Here is a 13,664-nt window from a genome sequence, read left to right as displayed (position 1 = left end):
TTTCCCTAGCTATTGCAGACATCAGAGGACTATATGTGTGCCCCAGAATTCATTTTTTTGTAGGCAGCTGAGTAGATTCTTAATAGTCCTCATAATTTTCATGAGCATCTTTTTGACTGGATTAGACCCCCTCAAAAAAGTTGTACTTATCTATTACTTTGACCTTTATATTGTTTCATGCACAATAATAAAAAGCATAGTAGAATTTTGGTTGCTACTGTTGCTGTGGCTTAAGTTTTTCTGAGGGCTATAATTCCTTGTCTTCTCCAGCACTGCAAAAGAAACTCATCTGAAGCTCTTAGGTTATCATAATGAATCAGTTGGTATCACAGTATATTAGGAAGATGAAATTTCTGTGTATGTTCACAGGCAGTGTAATTGTTCTTTGGGGACATTAGAAGCTGAGACAACATAGAGTAGCCCTGAATCTGTTCTGAATTCTGACACCAAGCAAATTGACTTCCAGGAGTCACTAGTGCTTCAGAGCCAACACTTCTAGGCACAGCTGAGCGTGTAGCGGCTGTAGAATTTTGAATTTCTGGAGGATTATGCTGTTCTGTAACTAATACAGAAATTTTGGGGATGGTGGGGATATTGCAGATGTATAATATCTTTCACTTTATTCATTCATATATTTCTTTTTGCTCATAAAAACAAATTTTAATTTTATTGCTAAAATTTCAGCAGTAGAAATTACTCCAATTATATTCCCAAATGTTGGGATTAATGAAACAGAAAGTGTTACTGGTTTATGATCAGCCTTATATAGGAGGAGATATTAAGAACAGAAACTTAAAAAAATAAACTCTGTAGCAGAAAGAAAATGGTATCTTCTGTTTACTTTTACAGATCTTAGATCATATGCATTCTGCACTGAATAAATCAAATGGGAAACTGTTAAATCCAAGACACTTGCACATATCTTCTGTATGACATTGAGTTCACATCTATAAAAAGAGGGACATAAACCTATCTTTCTACCTGTCATTAGATAGGAAATGGGTACTATTTAACCAAACTCAATATTACACTTTTCTTTCAGTTATAATATTAAGGATTTGATCAGGCTACATTTGAGTCTTTGAACATTTTTTATTGCATTGCATTTTTGATTAAAAACATTGGTATGTAAGTTCTAAAAAAAACACAATCAAAAACCAAAAGCCAAAAACCAAAAACAAAACAACAAAAAAGCAAACAAAAAAAAACCAAAAAAAACCAAAAAAAAAAGAAAACACCCTGAGGATTTTATGACAGCTTTATTCTTTATACTTGGGAAAGAACACATCACATAGTTGTGGATACTGTACATGGATATTCAAAATATTCCTATTATTTTTGCTTTTGCTGAGTCCTAAAACTTGACTGAGTTACTTACTCTTAGTGCAGTGGAAAACCTAATACATGTGAGGATGAAGTAAGCACCAGAAGACAACACAATTTTAAATTTGAGAACATAGAAGAACATGGGTTTCTTCTAGATCTTTCCTAAACTGGATGATTAGCACACTCACCTGGAAACCTGGGAGTCAGGTTACCTTGTGTGTTGGTAAATTATGACCAGTAATCAATGCTTGCTTTGTAATCCTTGCAGAAACATGACAGGTGTCAGGGAGCTTCCTGTTTCTGTTGCTTATTCAGTCATTCGTATGTAGGAGCTTGCCAGGAGCTGCTTAGCTTTTCCTTGGGCAGCACGCAGCTGAAGCAGCTGATGCAGCTCACTCATGCTTTGTCCCTCCTGGACCAGCGAGGAGCACTCATCCAGCTGTGAGCTGCTCATAGAGAGCACGGTGTGAGGTACAGCAGACAACACTGTTGGGGGTGTCATTTGCATTCACATACCTTTAATAAAAGGGACCTGAATCTATGTGCCTACCCCAGCTTCTTTAGGCAACAGAGAACTTGTTTGTTTTCGTCTGGTGTTTGAACCTAGTCCCGCAAGTTTTCCCAGCTGAAAGTTTCACAAACTCTGTTAAATCCACTGATACTTCAAGTTTAATAAAATTGCATTATCCTGCCAAGTAACTATTTAAAGAATGAATTTCCAGCTTTGGTTTCAAGTTACAAGCATTTATCAACACTGTCTTCTCCCTGGATTTGTGAATATTACAAGTCCTTTCTTTCCATTGCTTTCCCTTTGCCAAGGAGGTCCAGAATGAATCAGTTGACAGAAAAACAAGCTCTCAATTTTTAATCCTGAAAAGAAGTTCTCTGTTTTTGCTCAGATCATATCAATTTTATGTCTTTTTTGGCTTGTCCACTCTACTTAAAATGTAGCTTATGCAGTTCTAATTGAAAAAAATTGATAGCATTTCACTGAATGTGGTGCTGGGAGAGAATTGCTCAGAGCAGTCTGAGTGTAAATATTGAGATTACCATTTGCCTGTTTGGATTAATCTCTAAGCATGAGATACAGTGTGAGAACAGAAACAGCAGTTCTGTTAAGATTTCTCACTAGACTTGTGTCTGACATCCCATTGTTGCCAAAGTCAGCACAAAATCATCTTAAATATTGTGAGGTAACAGGCACAGTCTGCTTCAATACTATTGCTAACTACAACTCATGGAGCTTCTCTACTTCAGATTTTGCCCCAATATTTGTTTCCTCAACCTCTGTGTTTTGAGTTGGGCTGTGCTCTAATATGGCTTTCTTTGGCACTAAAATATATTTGTCTTCTGCTTCTCCACTTGCACAGGTGCCCCAGCTGGCACCATCAGCTTTATTCCTGCTTTTAGAATCCTTAAATCAGCTGAAACTTCTGATTAAAACAGTAATTGTTGGAATTTAGTTTGGAAGCAGACCCTAAAGAAGGTCTCTGCCTACCTTTTTTAAGGTGGTAATGTTTAAATCTGCAATCCCTTCCTGGTGCTGTTCTTCCCAAGATTTTCAGTCCATTGCTGGCATTTCACGAGTTACCTAAATTGGCAGTCTGTTTAGACATTGCATAGAAAGAAAACCATGCAAAGGCACACAAATGTGTAACGCCCATTAACTGAATGGGAAAAATTATTATTCAGAATTCTGTTTTCACAAAGGTAATATTTTCCCATGTCAGTAGAACTTGTCCTTGTATTTAAAAGTATGCATTAGTGTTTCACAAAAGCAGAGTTAGAAATAGTGCACTTAGAATAAGTAAAATATTCTTTCTGGATTATTTTGATCTGGATGTTAACATTTAGCAACAGTGATTCCATATTAAGGAGTGGATTTTTTTACTCTAATGACCTTGCTGTGGCTGTTTCTCAAGAAATCCCCATATCGTTTCCATCACTTTCCTGAAACACAAAATCATAACATGCAAAAACACTTTACCAATGCAAAGAGGAAAATGGCCTGAAAATGGACCAACTTCAAATAATTTTTCAGATGACTGAAAATGAATGTGGGAATAAGAGCGTCAGTTACCGTCAGCTGAGCGGGCATTGTTTTAATGGGTACTGAAGCACTATGCTGACTAGAGAAATCAAACTTAGAGAAGGTTGGGGTGAACAGAACCTCAAGTTTCAAGACAAGGGGCCTCTTGAAAGCTTAAAAAAACATTGGAAGTAGAAGTGTAAGCTGAGAAAATTTGGCAAGGAAGTAAAGCCCAAAACCACAAAAATATCTGCATTTTTTAGATCCCTGAGAGGAGGAGAAAAATGAAGCAGGAGTGCCAATATTTATTAAAAAAAAAAAAAAAAGTCTAAAAAAGGTTTCTAAAACTGATGTGAGTGAAGAAATTATAATGGCACATAATACTCAGCTCATCCTGCAGAGCATAGCATCACAAAGGCTACTTGGAGGAAAGCATTTAGGCCTTACAAATAAAGAAACATTTAGACAGAAGCTTGTTATAAATAAGGGAAAGAAGACCTTAACGTAAAGAGAAATTAAGAACATTTTACTAAACCGAAGTTTTCAAAGAAAAAATTAGAACGTGGTTTTTGGTGAGATTTTAAAAGTGTATATTCTTACATGACTATGGGAATTGAGGAAGAGAGGATGATCTTAAAGTGGCTTAAATATATACAAGAAGAGAAAATAGTAAGAAGTCAATGAAACACTAGGGTATTAAATTAATTCGAATTGTCTTTCTTATTGTGAGTTTCCCATTTCAGAAAAGGAAAAGGAAAATACAAGGTGTTTCATTATTTGAACTTACCTGATTTTGAAATTTCTTAATAAATCTTTTCTTCACACATTTATATATCTTGACATGATATATCCCATGTTACAGTGTATGCATATTTTTCCTGCTAAAATCTGAATTTTTCCTGCTAAATCTGAAAGTTGATCATATTCAGTACTTCATCAAACATTTTAAAATTATATAACGCTTACTCAATATGGTATTTCATAAATTCTAAGAGTCTGATTCCATGCCATTAGTGTCTGTCATTTCAGTCTGTATTTAGAATACATGAAGCAATCATGCAGTCTGCCATGTATTTGTAGTGAGCTCCATGTTATCAGGTGGTCCTGGAGAAGAAAGTTTGCTGTATGTGTATAGGAGCCATTTTTTTTAACCTATAAAGAGCTGCATTCAGAATTTCACGTTTTCCTTGAAGCAAATGGTGATGAGAAAGGGAAATCCAAATCCCTGACAGGAGAGAATGATTTTCTCTAATAATTTTCAAGTGTTTCTTGTGGTTCTGGGCAACCAAATCTAGTTGAAGATGTCCCTGTTGATTGCAGGAAGGTTGGACTAGATGAGCTCTGAATTTCCTTTCCAACCCAAACTATTCTATGATTCTACAACTTCTGAAAGTGTACCATGATGCTAAACTACTTTATGAATGCCTACTGTTTATCTGGTCAGGTGCATAAGCACTCTTCTGTAGCTGGCTTTAGACAGCTCTCTGATGAAATATCTGTTAACTGTGATTTGTTTTTGTGAAGTACTCCATGTTTTATTGGCAGGGTCTCTGAGGTTGCAAGTTTGAAAGCATCTCATAAGACACTGATGTAGGTTATGTACCACATAAGTTGCATGAATTTTATGGTTACCATGGAATGGTTAATATGAAATCAACTGCTGCTTTGTGACTGAAGCATACTATTGCCTGCTATTTCAAATGTAACTATAAAGGGTGGCAGCTTTTCCCACAATGATAATTTATTTTTTCTTCCCTTCCTTGGCATCATCTTTTTTTTTTCTTTTCCCCCTGCCTATTCATACACAAAAAAGCTGAGGTGAGCACAAATTTAGATTTTAGGTTTTCATTATAGACCTCTTAGTTCACTTTCTACCCAAAGCAGGAGCTACAGTTTCCACTGGACAACAGGGAGGCAAAAGACCCAAGCAGAACCTTTTGCATAGTTCATTTCCATCACAACTGTGTTTGATTATTTTTCAGGAGGGTAGTATCAAACTAACAAAAATGTACCTTTTTTTTTTTTTTTAGAACAGAATTTCAGTGTAGAAAACGCTTTCTCAACCTTAGGGAATATTAAATATTCATTTGACAAGAACAGATGAGGGAGCTTCAGAGAGTTTCTCTTCTCTCCTTGCCAACCGCATTAACAGAAAAGCCCGTCATGAGAAACTATATGCATGCTGCTGACCTGGAAACCTGGAACACCAAGGCTATTTTGCTGTTGTTCTTTTTGATAACGTAGGTGTAGGAACTGCAGTGTAACTGAAATGAATCAAGATTTCTTCTTTCTGTCTTTTGTTCAAGGTTGGGATACATAAGATAGATAGGCTCATACTTGGCTCTCACAGTTAATCTGTCTTCCAAAAGTTGGTGATGGTGAATGAAGAATGAAATACAAACAAAAATCCTATTCAGACTAAAGTACCACTGTATATGTGGATGACAAGGGCTTATTTTGAATTGGAAGAAACACTACTATGCAAGCTTAGTCTAAAAAAAAAAAAAAGACAAAAAGGTACAGTATATAGTTAGTGCATAAATAAAAAAGTTGTAGTTAGTGTTGAGGAAGACATGCAGAGTTTGGTGAAAATCGCAGAACTGGACACATAATTCAGAATACTTAAACCACTGGAAAATAGACTTAAAAATTTATTATGGTTATTGGACTGCTGGAGGGACATATTGTGAATATACTAAACAGTGCTTTTAGCCGTATGTCTGCAATCAAATAAAAGATGAAAGGTTGCTTTGGGTTGGGCTACCAGGATGCAAGAGCACCCCACTAGACCTTAGTCAAGTCTGTTCAAATGCAGAATGAATACTTCTTGAAATGTAAAAGATTAAAATTGAAGAAGTCGGAGGAGTAAACTTAGAAGGAGGAAAAAGGACAAATTCATAGAAATTTGTTGCATGTCTGGAGGAAAAAGAAAATAAAAAAGTACCACATGGCAAAGACAATACCCTGCATTGCCGAGTAACAGAGCTGTCTAACAGATAGATGGGATTTTGATACCTAAACTAAGGACATGCCAGAGTTCTTTTCCTTAATGTTCTAACTAAAATAGGAGAGTCCAGGTTAAAGGTAGTAGTAACTACATTTAAACACGGGCTAAAACTGTCTTTATAAAATGAAAAAGCGTCTTCTGTACCAAAATTACAGTATTCTTGGAAACTTTTTTGGTTACTGATAAAGGAAAAAAATATATTTCAGGAAATGGCATGACTCTGAGGATCATTTTCAGACTTTGAAAAAAAAATCTGTAGGAACTTTGTAATGTATCTGTGGAAATGCAGACCAAAAAAACCCCCAATTATATAATACACAAGTACAAGGCAACCATGTTTCTTACTGCTCTTGTTGCTTATTAGTGCAAAAAGTAAATAATAATGAAGGAAATCAGGAAATAAGTGCTTTGAAAATAAAAACCCCACAGAACCAGTTATATTGCATGTTAACGGATATATTCATTTTGCACTAAACAAAGATTCACAAATGTTACAAGTATCAGTTGATACATTAGTTGATGAATCAGGTTAGAATTAAAATACTCTGAACCAGAAATCTTGTTTCAAAATACAAGTGATGAATTCCTATTGAAAATAGTAGATTAGTAGGCATTAATGAATCACCCTAAACGGCTAATTGAAAAAAAGGAAATCTTAAGAAATAAGAAACAGTTTTTTGCAACACACCAGAGAAGTGACCTTCTTACCATAAAGTTGATGTGTGAGAATAGATAGGACTTATACAGGCTGCTTTCCTCAATTTCTTTGTAGCACCTGATTTTGTGATTATTTCAATTCCAGAAAAAATAATCAAAAGAAAAGGGCCAGAATATCTTTTTGCATGCTGTGTCTGGTGCTATGAGATACCAAAAAGTGGTATAAACCAGCAAAAATAAGCCTGAATATTAAAATATTTCTCCTATGGAGATAATCAATCAGGGATTCTAGCAAAATGGAAGCTAGTATTTCTGGTCATCTGGTTAATGCAGTATCTCAAAATTCGAGCAGTTAATTAACAATTAATACATTATCAATAACTGAATGATTACTGAAGTATGTTTATGATTAAAAATGTCTTGAATCTTAGTTTAAAAAAAACAAAACAAAACAAACAAAAAAAAAACCAACCAAACAAAAAACCGACAAGGAGAGATCTTGTTCATATCAGAAATAAAATTAAAATGGAGCTTTCACATTTGAGCCAAGAGGAAAGCACTTAAGTAGTGGTTCCACTTCTCTTCTATAGGTCTTTCCATCTAAAGATCCCAAAATGTGTTACTAACCTAATCTAATCTAATCTAATGTAAGTGTCACAAATAGATGTTTTTTCATATTACAGAACCTTGAGATTTAGAGAGTTCTCATTTACCTGTTAGGGTGACAGGTTCATCTTACTGCAGTGCATCCTAGCAAATTTTTGCTCTTGCTCTATCGTCTGGCCAGTGGACCCATTACTATCTTTAAAACATACCCGTATTTCTGAGTAAGTGAAAGGGTTTTGTAAGGAGAAATGAACTTTAAACCAGACAATTGCAGCTGATACTAAAAATGAAAAGCGTGCCCAGTTCAAATGTAGACTTTGTTTGGCTGGTTGGTTTTTATTTTATTAAAAACAGCTTGTTTGAGATATATCTAGAATTCCGTGCTTTGTGATGAAATTTCAATCATTGATATGCCTAGAAAAAAAGTCTTCATGACTGTTTTTAGGAAAAACCTCATAAAGCTATCAAAATATTGAGCACTGACTTTAATTATAAACAGTGAAATATTGGATAGACCACGTGGTAATTTTGGCTTCAGATAACTAGGTAAATAATTTCAGTGTCTTTCGGTGAATGAAGTCTTTATTTCCATGTTTCTGTGAATAATGAAATATACAATACATGCAGGCATTCATTTCTGTAATACGAGAAAGTGAAATGCTAAAAATCATCATGGAAGAAAAAACATATAAACATTTTAAAGGATTCAAATTCAGAAAACTTAAATTACTTTGGTTTGGCTTTTATAACACAAACAAGAAAGAATTGTGCAACAGTGTCAGTAATTTCTGCTGTAAACTGTAGATACCTAATTTAAGGTTTAATGCATTGCTTGAAAATAGTGTTAGATGATTGTTATGGAGGATGGCAAAATTGGGTAGTATATCTTGGACAGGAAAACAATACAACAGAAATACTCATATAATTGAGATGATATGATATCAACATGATAATCTGATATTTGTAGGACTAATAGGCAGTTAAGAAGAGTGTAATTTCGGACAGTAATTGAATTACAGACTCCTTCCTTTCCTCTGATTTCCTATCTGCTTTAGTGGAGCGCTGTCTTAAGTCATTCATGTCATAAAAGGGTGAAAGTACCTCTATGGAGTTACACTTGGTTTACATTTGAGTAAGAAGAGGAGGAAGAAGAAGACAGTATATGATCAGTATACAATGGGCTTTTAGTGTTGATCTATAACAACTAAGCTGTAGTATATATTCAGACATTGTAAAACTATTACTGTGAATCATCTAAGATGTTAATACACAAGATATAGTCAGTATTAAGCATTTTTATTTAGAACAAAAATGGACAACTAGAAACATTTTTGAAACAAAAAGTGAATTCCTGAAGCATGTTGTTTTGTCAAGGAACTAATTCTTTGGCAAATATACTGGCTCCTGTAGATCTGGTTGCAGCTATATACATTTCAAACTCCTCTCTCTTGGAGACTGTTTTCGTCTTTTAGCTTTTTCAACTTGAGTGTTTTCTTCCCTATTTTCTCTGTGTATCTTAAGAACCTGCATATTTCGTATCAGATAACACCAGAATGCATTCAAAGAAGGAGGGTGCTGAAGTCTTCAGTCATTGTTCTTAGCCATCCGAATTTCACATACACAATACCAGCTGTATCCTAGCATCTGATCTCAATGAAAGACTGAAGGAAAAATTTGTTTATTCAGCTTATCAAAGAGAAAGCCAAGCAGTAACTAGATCATAGTCCGTAATTACCAACACAAGGAAATCTGTCTCTATCTGATACTAGAAGACTTTCTAATCTCACAAAGGTGTCATGAGATCTAGTGGCTGGAAGCTGAAGTCAGCCGAGTTCAAAGTAAAAATAAGGTGCAGATTTTTAACCACTGCAAGACTTAAGCATATGAGGTAGTAGTTCCACAGCTGGCTTGTGACTGGACGGAGGGAGCATATAGTCTTGCGTGTGTTTGGGGACCTCCAAAGAAATCAAGCCCCTTCCCTTCTTCAAGGCTGTGTTTAGTTAGTGTGGAGAACTGAGGTGAATACAGCAGGGCTGTCAGGCACAGTATTGCTCTAAGTTTTGTCTGTAGCTCCTTCTCATATACACAAACAGGGGACTCACTCAGTGTGTTCCTCTGTCCAGTTTCTGTCAAGAGCAGAACCAATATTTGAATGCTCTTAGGTGTGCTAAAGCACATTTGTATTGTTGCTGTTACTTTCAGCTCTGAAATAGACTCATCATGGTTATAAGAAAAAGTTACGGAGAACAAATTAACAAAAATCTGTGGAGCTCTTTTAGCATCAAGTGTACAAACTTAAATTAATTTTTTCATATGTGAAGACATGTCACAAAATTGAAGCTACATCAGTGAAAAAAATGAAGGAATACAATTTCCATTATCTCAAGCGTGAAGGATCGTTGACAGCAGCAACATACGGTTTCCCTAGCATTTCTCTTTTCAGAAGTTGGAGGAGGTCATGGTAACAGAAAGTGAAGACCTCAACTGAGCGAGTTAAGCACTGCAAGCTGGTGTACCAACAGTTTCTATGTAGCTAGGGAGAACACAGAAATTCAGTCTTTCCAGTCTGAAACCTTGTATTTGCCTTTCCCTTTAGCGAAGGTTTTCATTGTGTTACTTTGTTTCACTGAAGCTGCAGCTCTCTCAGTAACTGCAGCCTAGGGGAGGATGCAGTCTACAGAGCCTGGGAAATGCAGCTGGGCGTAGTGAGGGGATGATCCCCATCCCAAACAATTGATTCCTCCTAGCATGAAGTCAGGGTCTTACGTATGGACAGAGCCCATGTGAGCAGAGGCAGACGGCTGAAAACAGCCTTCCAGCTGATGAAAAGAATTGGAAAAGGGTTGTTCTTCAATGCATGATACTGCTGGCATGATAATTCACAGATGAGAAAAATTAATAAAGCTGTTACCTAATTAAGTTGTGTCTTTTTTGTCTGTTTTCCTTAACATCCAGAACAACGAAAGAAGAGTGAAAAATCTAATTTAGGTATTGCTATCTAGTCTTAAAATAATACCTTCAACTGAGAAACTGACAAATTGGAAAAAAAATGCTAATTTCAACTACTTTATTTGAAACATTAATTTTAAAATGCAAAAATACAAATTGTTAAGTTTGTTCATAGTTTGGGATATTAGATGTCCTTAACTATAGAAAAAATACTGTGTCGACATATTCTTCTAGCTAATTTCTGTATTTATTAATGGGTGGAGTTCTAATATATGACCCTGAATTGGATGTGAATAAGAAGGTGTATTATTTTGGTTGCCCTTTGCACAAGATAGTCTCAGAAGTAGATCTGGTATCCGGTACGTAACAACTGTGTCATGCAGTGTTGGAAGAATATACAGCTAAGCATAATTGCAACTGTGCCCATTACCCTGTGCTTGCTTGTAGAGTTTGGAGGTTTTTTGAGGAAATAGGTTCATGTGACTTACAAGAAATAGACCTTCGGAGTATCATGTTACAGTACTTAAGATATTCTTCTGACAGCTATACTTGATTGTGTTTTTTAAAAAACATTTATGTTCATGTTTTAACTCATGGTTTTTAGGTGTTAAAGAGATACAATTAAGTTTACTTCATTAATAAGTGAAATTTACTATGTTCTTATGCAACACTTTAATGGAAAGCTCCTGATAATAACTCTCACCTTGACTTTTTTTAAAGGTCCTTGCCTATACAGAAGGCCTTCATGGAAAATGGATGTTCAGCGAGATTCGGGCTGTTTTTTCAAGACGCTACCTTCTCCAGAACACAGCTTTGGAAGTGTTTATGGCAAACAGAAGTATGTTTTTGTTTATTTTGTTGCATAAAAATATGCTAGTAGTTATTTTGTGTATTATTTATTAATCCTAGAATTTAAATTCTGCAATTCCTTTGATAAAGTGCTTATGTCTATTCAGTAATGCTTATCCTTCCATGTGTTCATTACATTTCATATTAAAATTAATCATATAAATCAATCTCACTGCTTTCTGTACAGTAGTGACATTTATTTATGAAAACAGATCATTGCAATTAGTAAATTCTTCAAATGTTTGATAGGAAATTTGCTTTTTCTATGATCTCACCCGTCTCCTCCATTTTCTGAGTTAAAACAAAAAGGACCAGATCAATAAATGGATCCACTCAATTTTCTGTATGTGCTACTCTGAATCAGAATTGAGTGGTTGTGAGGTATGTCTGTAGTCTTTTGTCCCAAGGAGCTCTGATACAAGTTTTTATTTCAGCTGTGAGGGAAGTAAAGTATTTCTGGTCCTGTATGTTTTAGTGCCAGCTACTGACCAGCTTCTCAGACTGGTAAGAGGTTTTATGGATTAACGGTAAGCTCCAGTGTCTCTGAATGATGCCTCACTCAGGTCTTCTGCAAAATGGGAGAGTCAGTGCCAAAATGTTAGGGCTAATGATCCATAGGTATGAAGTATGCCAGGAATTTCTGTTCTAACTTGGATCCCCAGGAGGAGAAATGTGGAACTTGACTTCTCTTCCTAAATAAAAACCAAAGAGCATTGTAAAAATATATGCAGGTGGAGAAACAGACTTATTCACATGGTTTACTAGTCCATATTTTCTCTTCTTCATTTAGCTTCTGTTATGTTTAATTTTCCTGACCAAGCAACAGTGAAAAAAGTTGTGTACAGCTTACCACGTGTTGGAGTAGGAACCAGCTATGGTTTGCCACAAGCCAGGTAACTTAATTAAAATAGTTTGTATATTTTTTGCTTTCTGTATTATACAAATGATATTTCTAAACATGTCAATACTAAAATATTGTTCTTGTAATGAGATTCTAGATTTTCTCTTTCTTAAGTTTAGTTTGAGAAACAATACCCTTTACTTGCTATGTGGCCTGTTATGGAATAGAAGTGAAAGTATTATAAATCAGATTTTATTTTAATTACAGAAAATATTTAATTACAGAAAAAGATTACAGATTTTATTTTAATTACAGAAAATAAGTACCAGTGAAGAACCAAAAAACCACCTTATACCTTATCTTTTCAAAGCATGGTTTTCAGTCAAGTTTTAAAAATGCAAAGAACATTCATCCTTGCTGTGATTGGTATGCAAGGCATGGAACTAAACATGACTAGATTTTATGTTTGATGAATGAAAAGCATTTTTATATCTATTTGCTCACTTGTCTTTCATATGAATGTGTGTGGGTTTTACTTCACCGATCATCAAGTATAGTGGCTATTTTTCAATTTCCAAATTTCTTCCATTCATTAGTATTATGCATTATTCTTCCATTTCCAAAATTAAGAAGGGTATGTATTTTGGAAAAGACCAACTAAGGTTCAGTTTTAGAGATTTTCACATATGTGGACAAGTGCAGTTTTTTCAACATCAATATCAAATCAGCCTATGGTCAGGAAAAGGCTGGGGATTGTCAGATCCTATACTATAAAAGTGTTCATATTTCAGTGGTGGATAAGATGATCTTCATATGTACTTCACTGAGGTTGGGGGGGGGAGTGGTGTGTTTCTGCCTCCGATTTTTTTTTGAGTGCTTGTTTAGAAATGTTTGTTCAGACCTAAAAGTGGTTGTGAGAGTGTATTCACAGAAGTTCAGTGAAAAATATTTCGGTTCAGAATTAATTTTTGGTCAAAATGCAGGAAGAATAAATTAACCTAAATGAGTGTGGAAACAGCAGGAAATTCACAAAATATGGTATGTAGGGTTCAGGTCTCCGTTTGGCTTGACAAAAGAATGATTGGCAAAAAGCCAGTGTCTAAATCATCAGTGTAGTGTCTGGGATGTGTCTTTTCTTTCTTTAAGTAATTTCCTACAAATTAAAACTTCATATTGTCCTTGTTTTATCCCAGTGCAGAATGTGGAAATACTCTGAAGTGTCAAAGCATTAGTAGGATTGGAGAACTATTTCAGTCCCAGCTGAATATCATTCCCTGTCATGAGCTCAAGAGTCTCATGATGCCTAAGGCTTGATCTCCTGAATGTGCTGAAGTTCTTAGGCAAAGTGCCAAATTTCTCAAGTTTTCGCTGAGATCAAGGGGAAGTTGGGGCATTTCCTT

General features: G+C 35.3%; 1 protein-coding gene across 1 annotated transcript in view; it reads left to right on the top strand.

Moving 5' to 3' along the window:
* Positions 1-11,297: 11,297 nt before the first annotated feature.
* The window catches only part of LOC104411452 (neurobeachin-like), a 104,381-nt gene continuing 102,014 nt past the window's right edge, over positions 11,298-13,664 (top strand). The window contains 2 exon segments of the mRNA XM_010021872.1: positions 11,298-11,412; positions 12,214-12,316. Coding sequence (XP_010020174.1) covers positions 11,331-11,412; positions 12,214-12,316 — 185 coding nt within the window. The 5' untranslated portion in view covers positions 11,298-11,330.

This window comes from Nestor notabilis, unplaced genomic scaffold, assembly GCF_000696875.1.
Source record: "Nestor notabilis isolate BGI_N333 unplaced genomic scaffold, ASM69687v1 scaffold10129, whole genome shotgun sequence".
Classification (NCBI taxonomy): Eukaryota; Metazoa; Chordata; class Aves; order Psittaciformes; family Psittacidae; genus Nestor; species Nestor notabilis.
The sequence above is the reverse complement of the archived record's forward strand: the minus strand, read 5'-3'. Positions and strand labels throughout refer to the sequence as shown.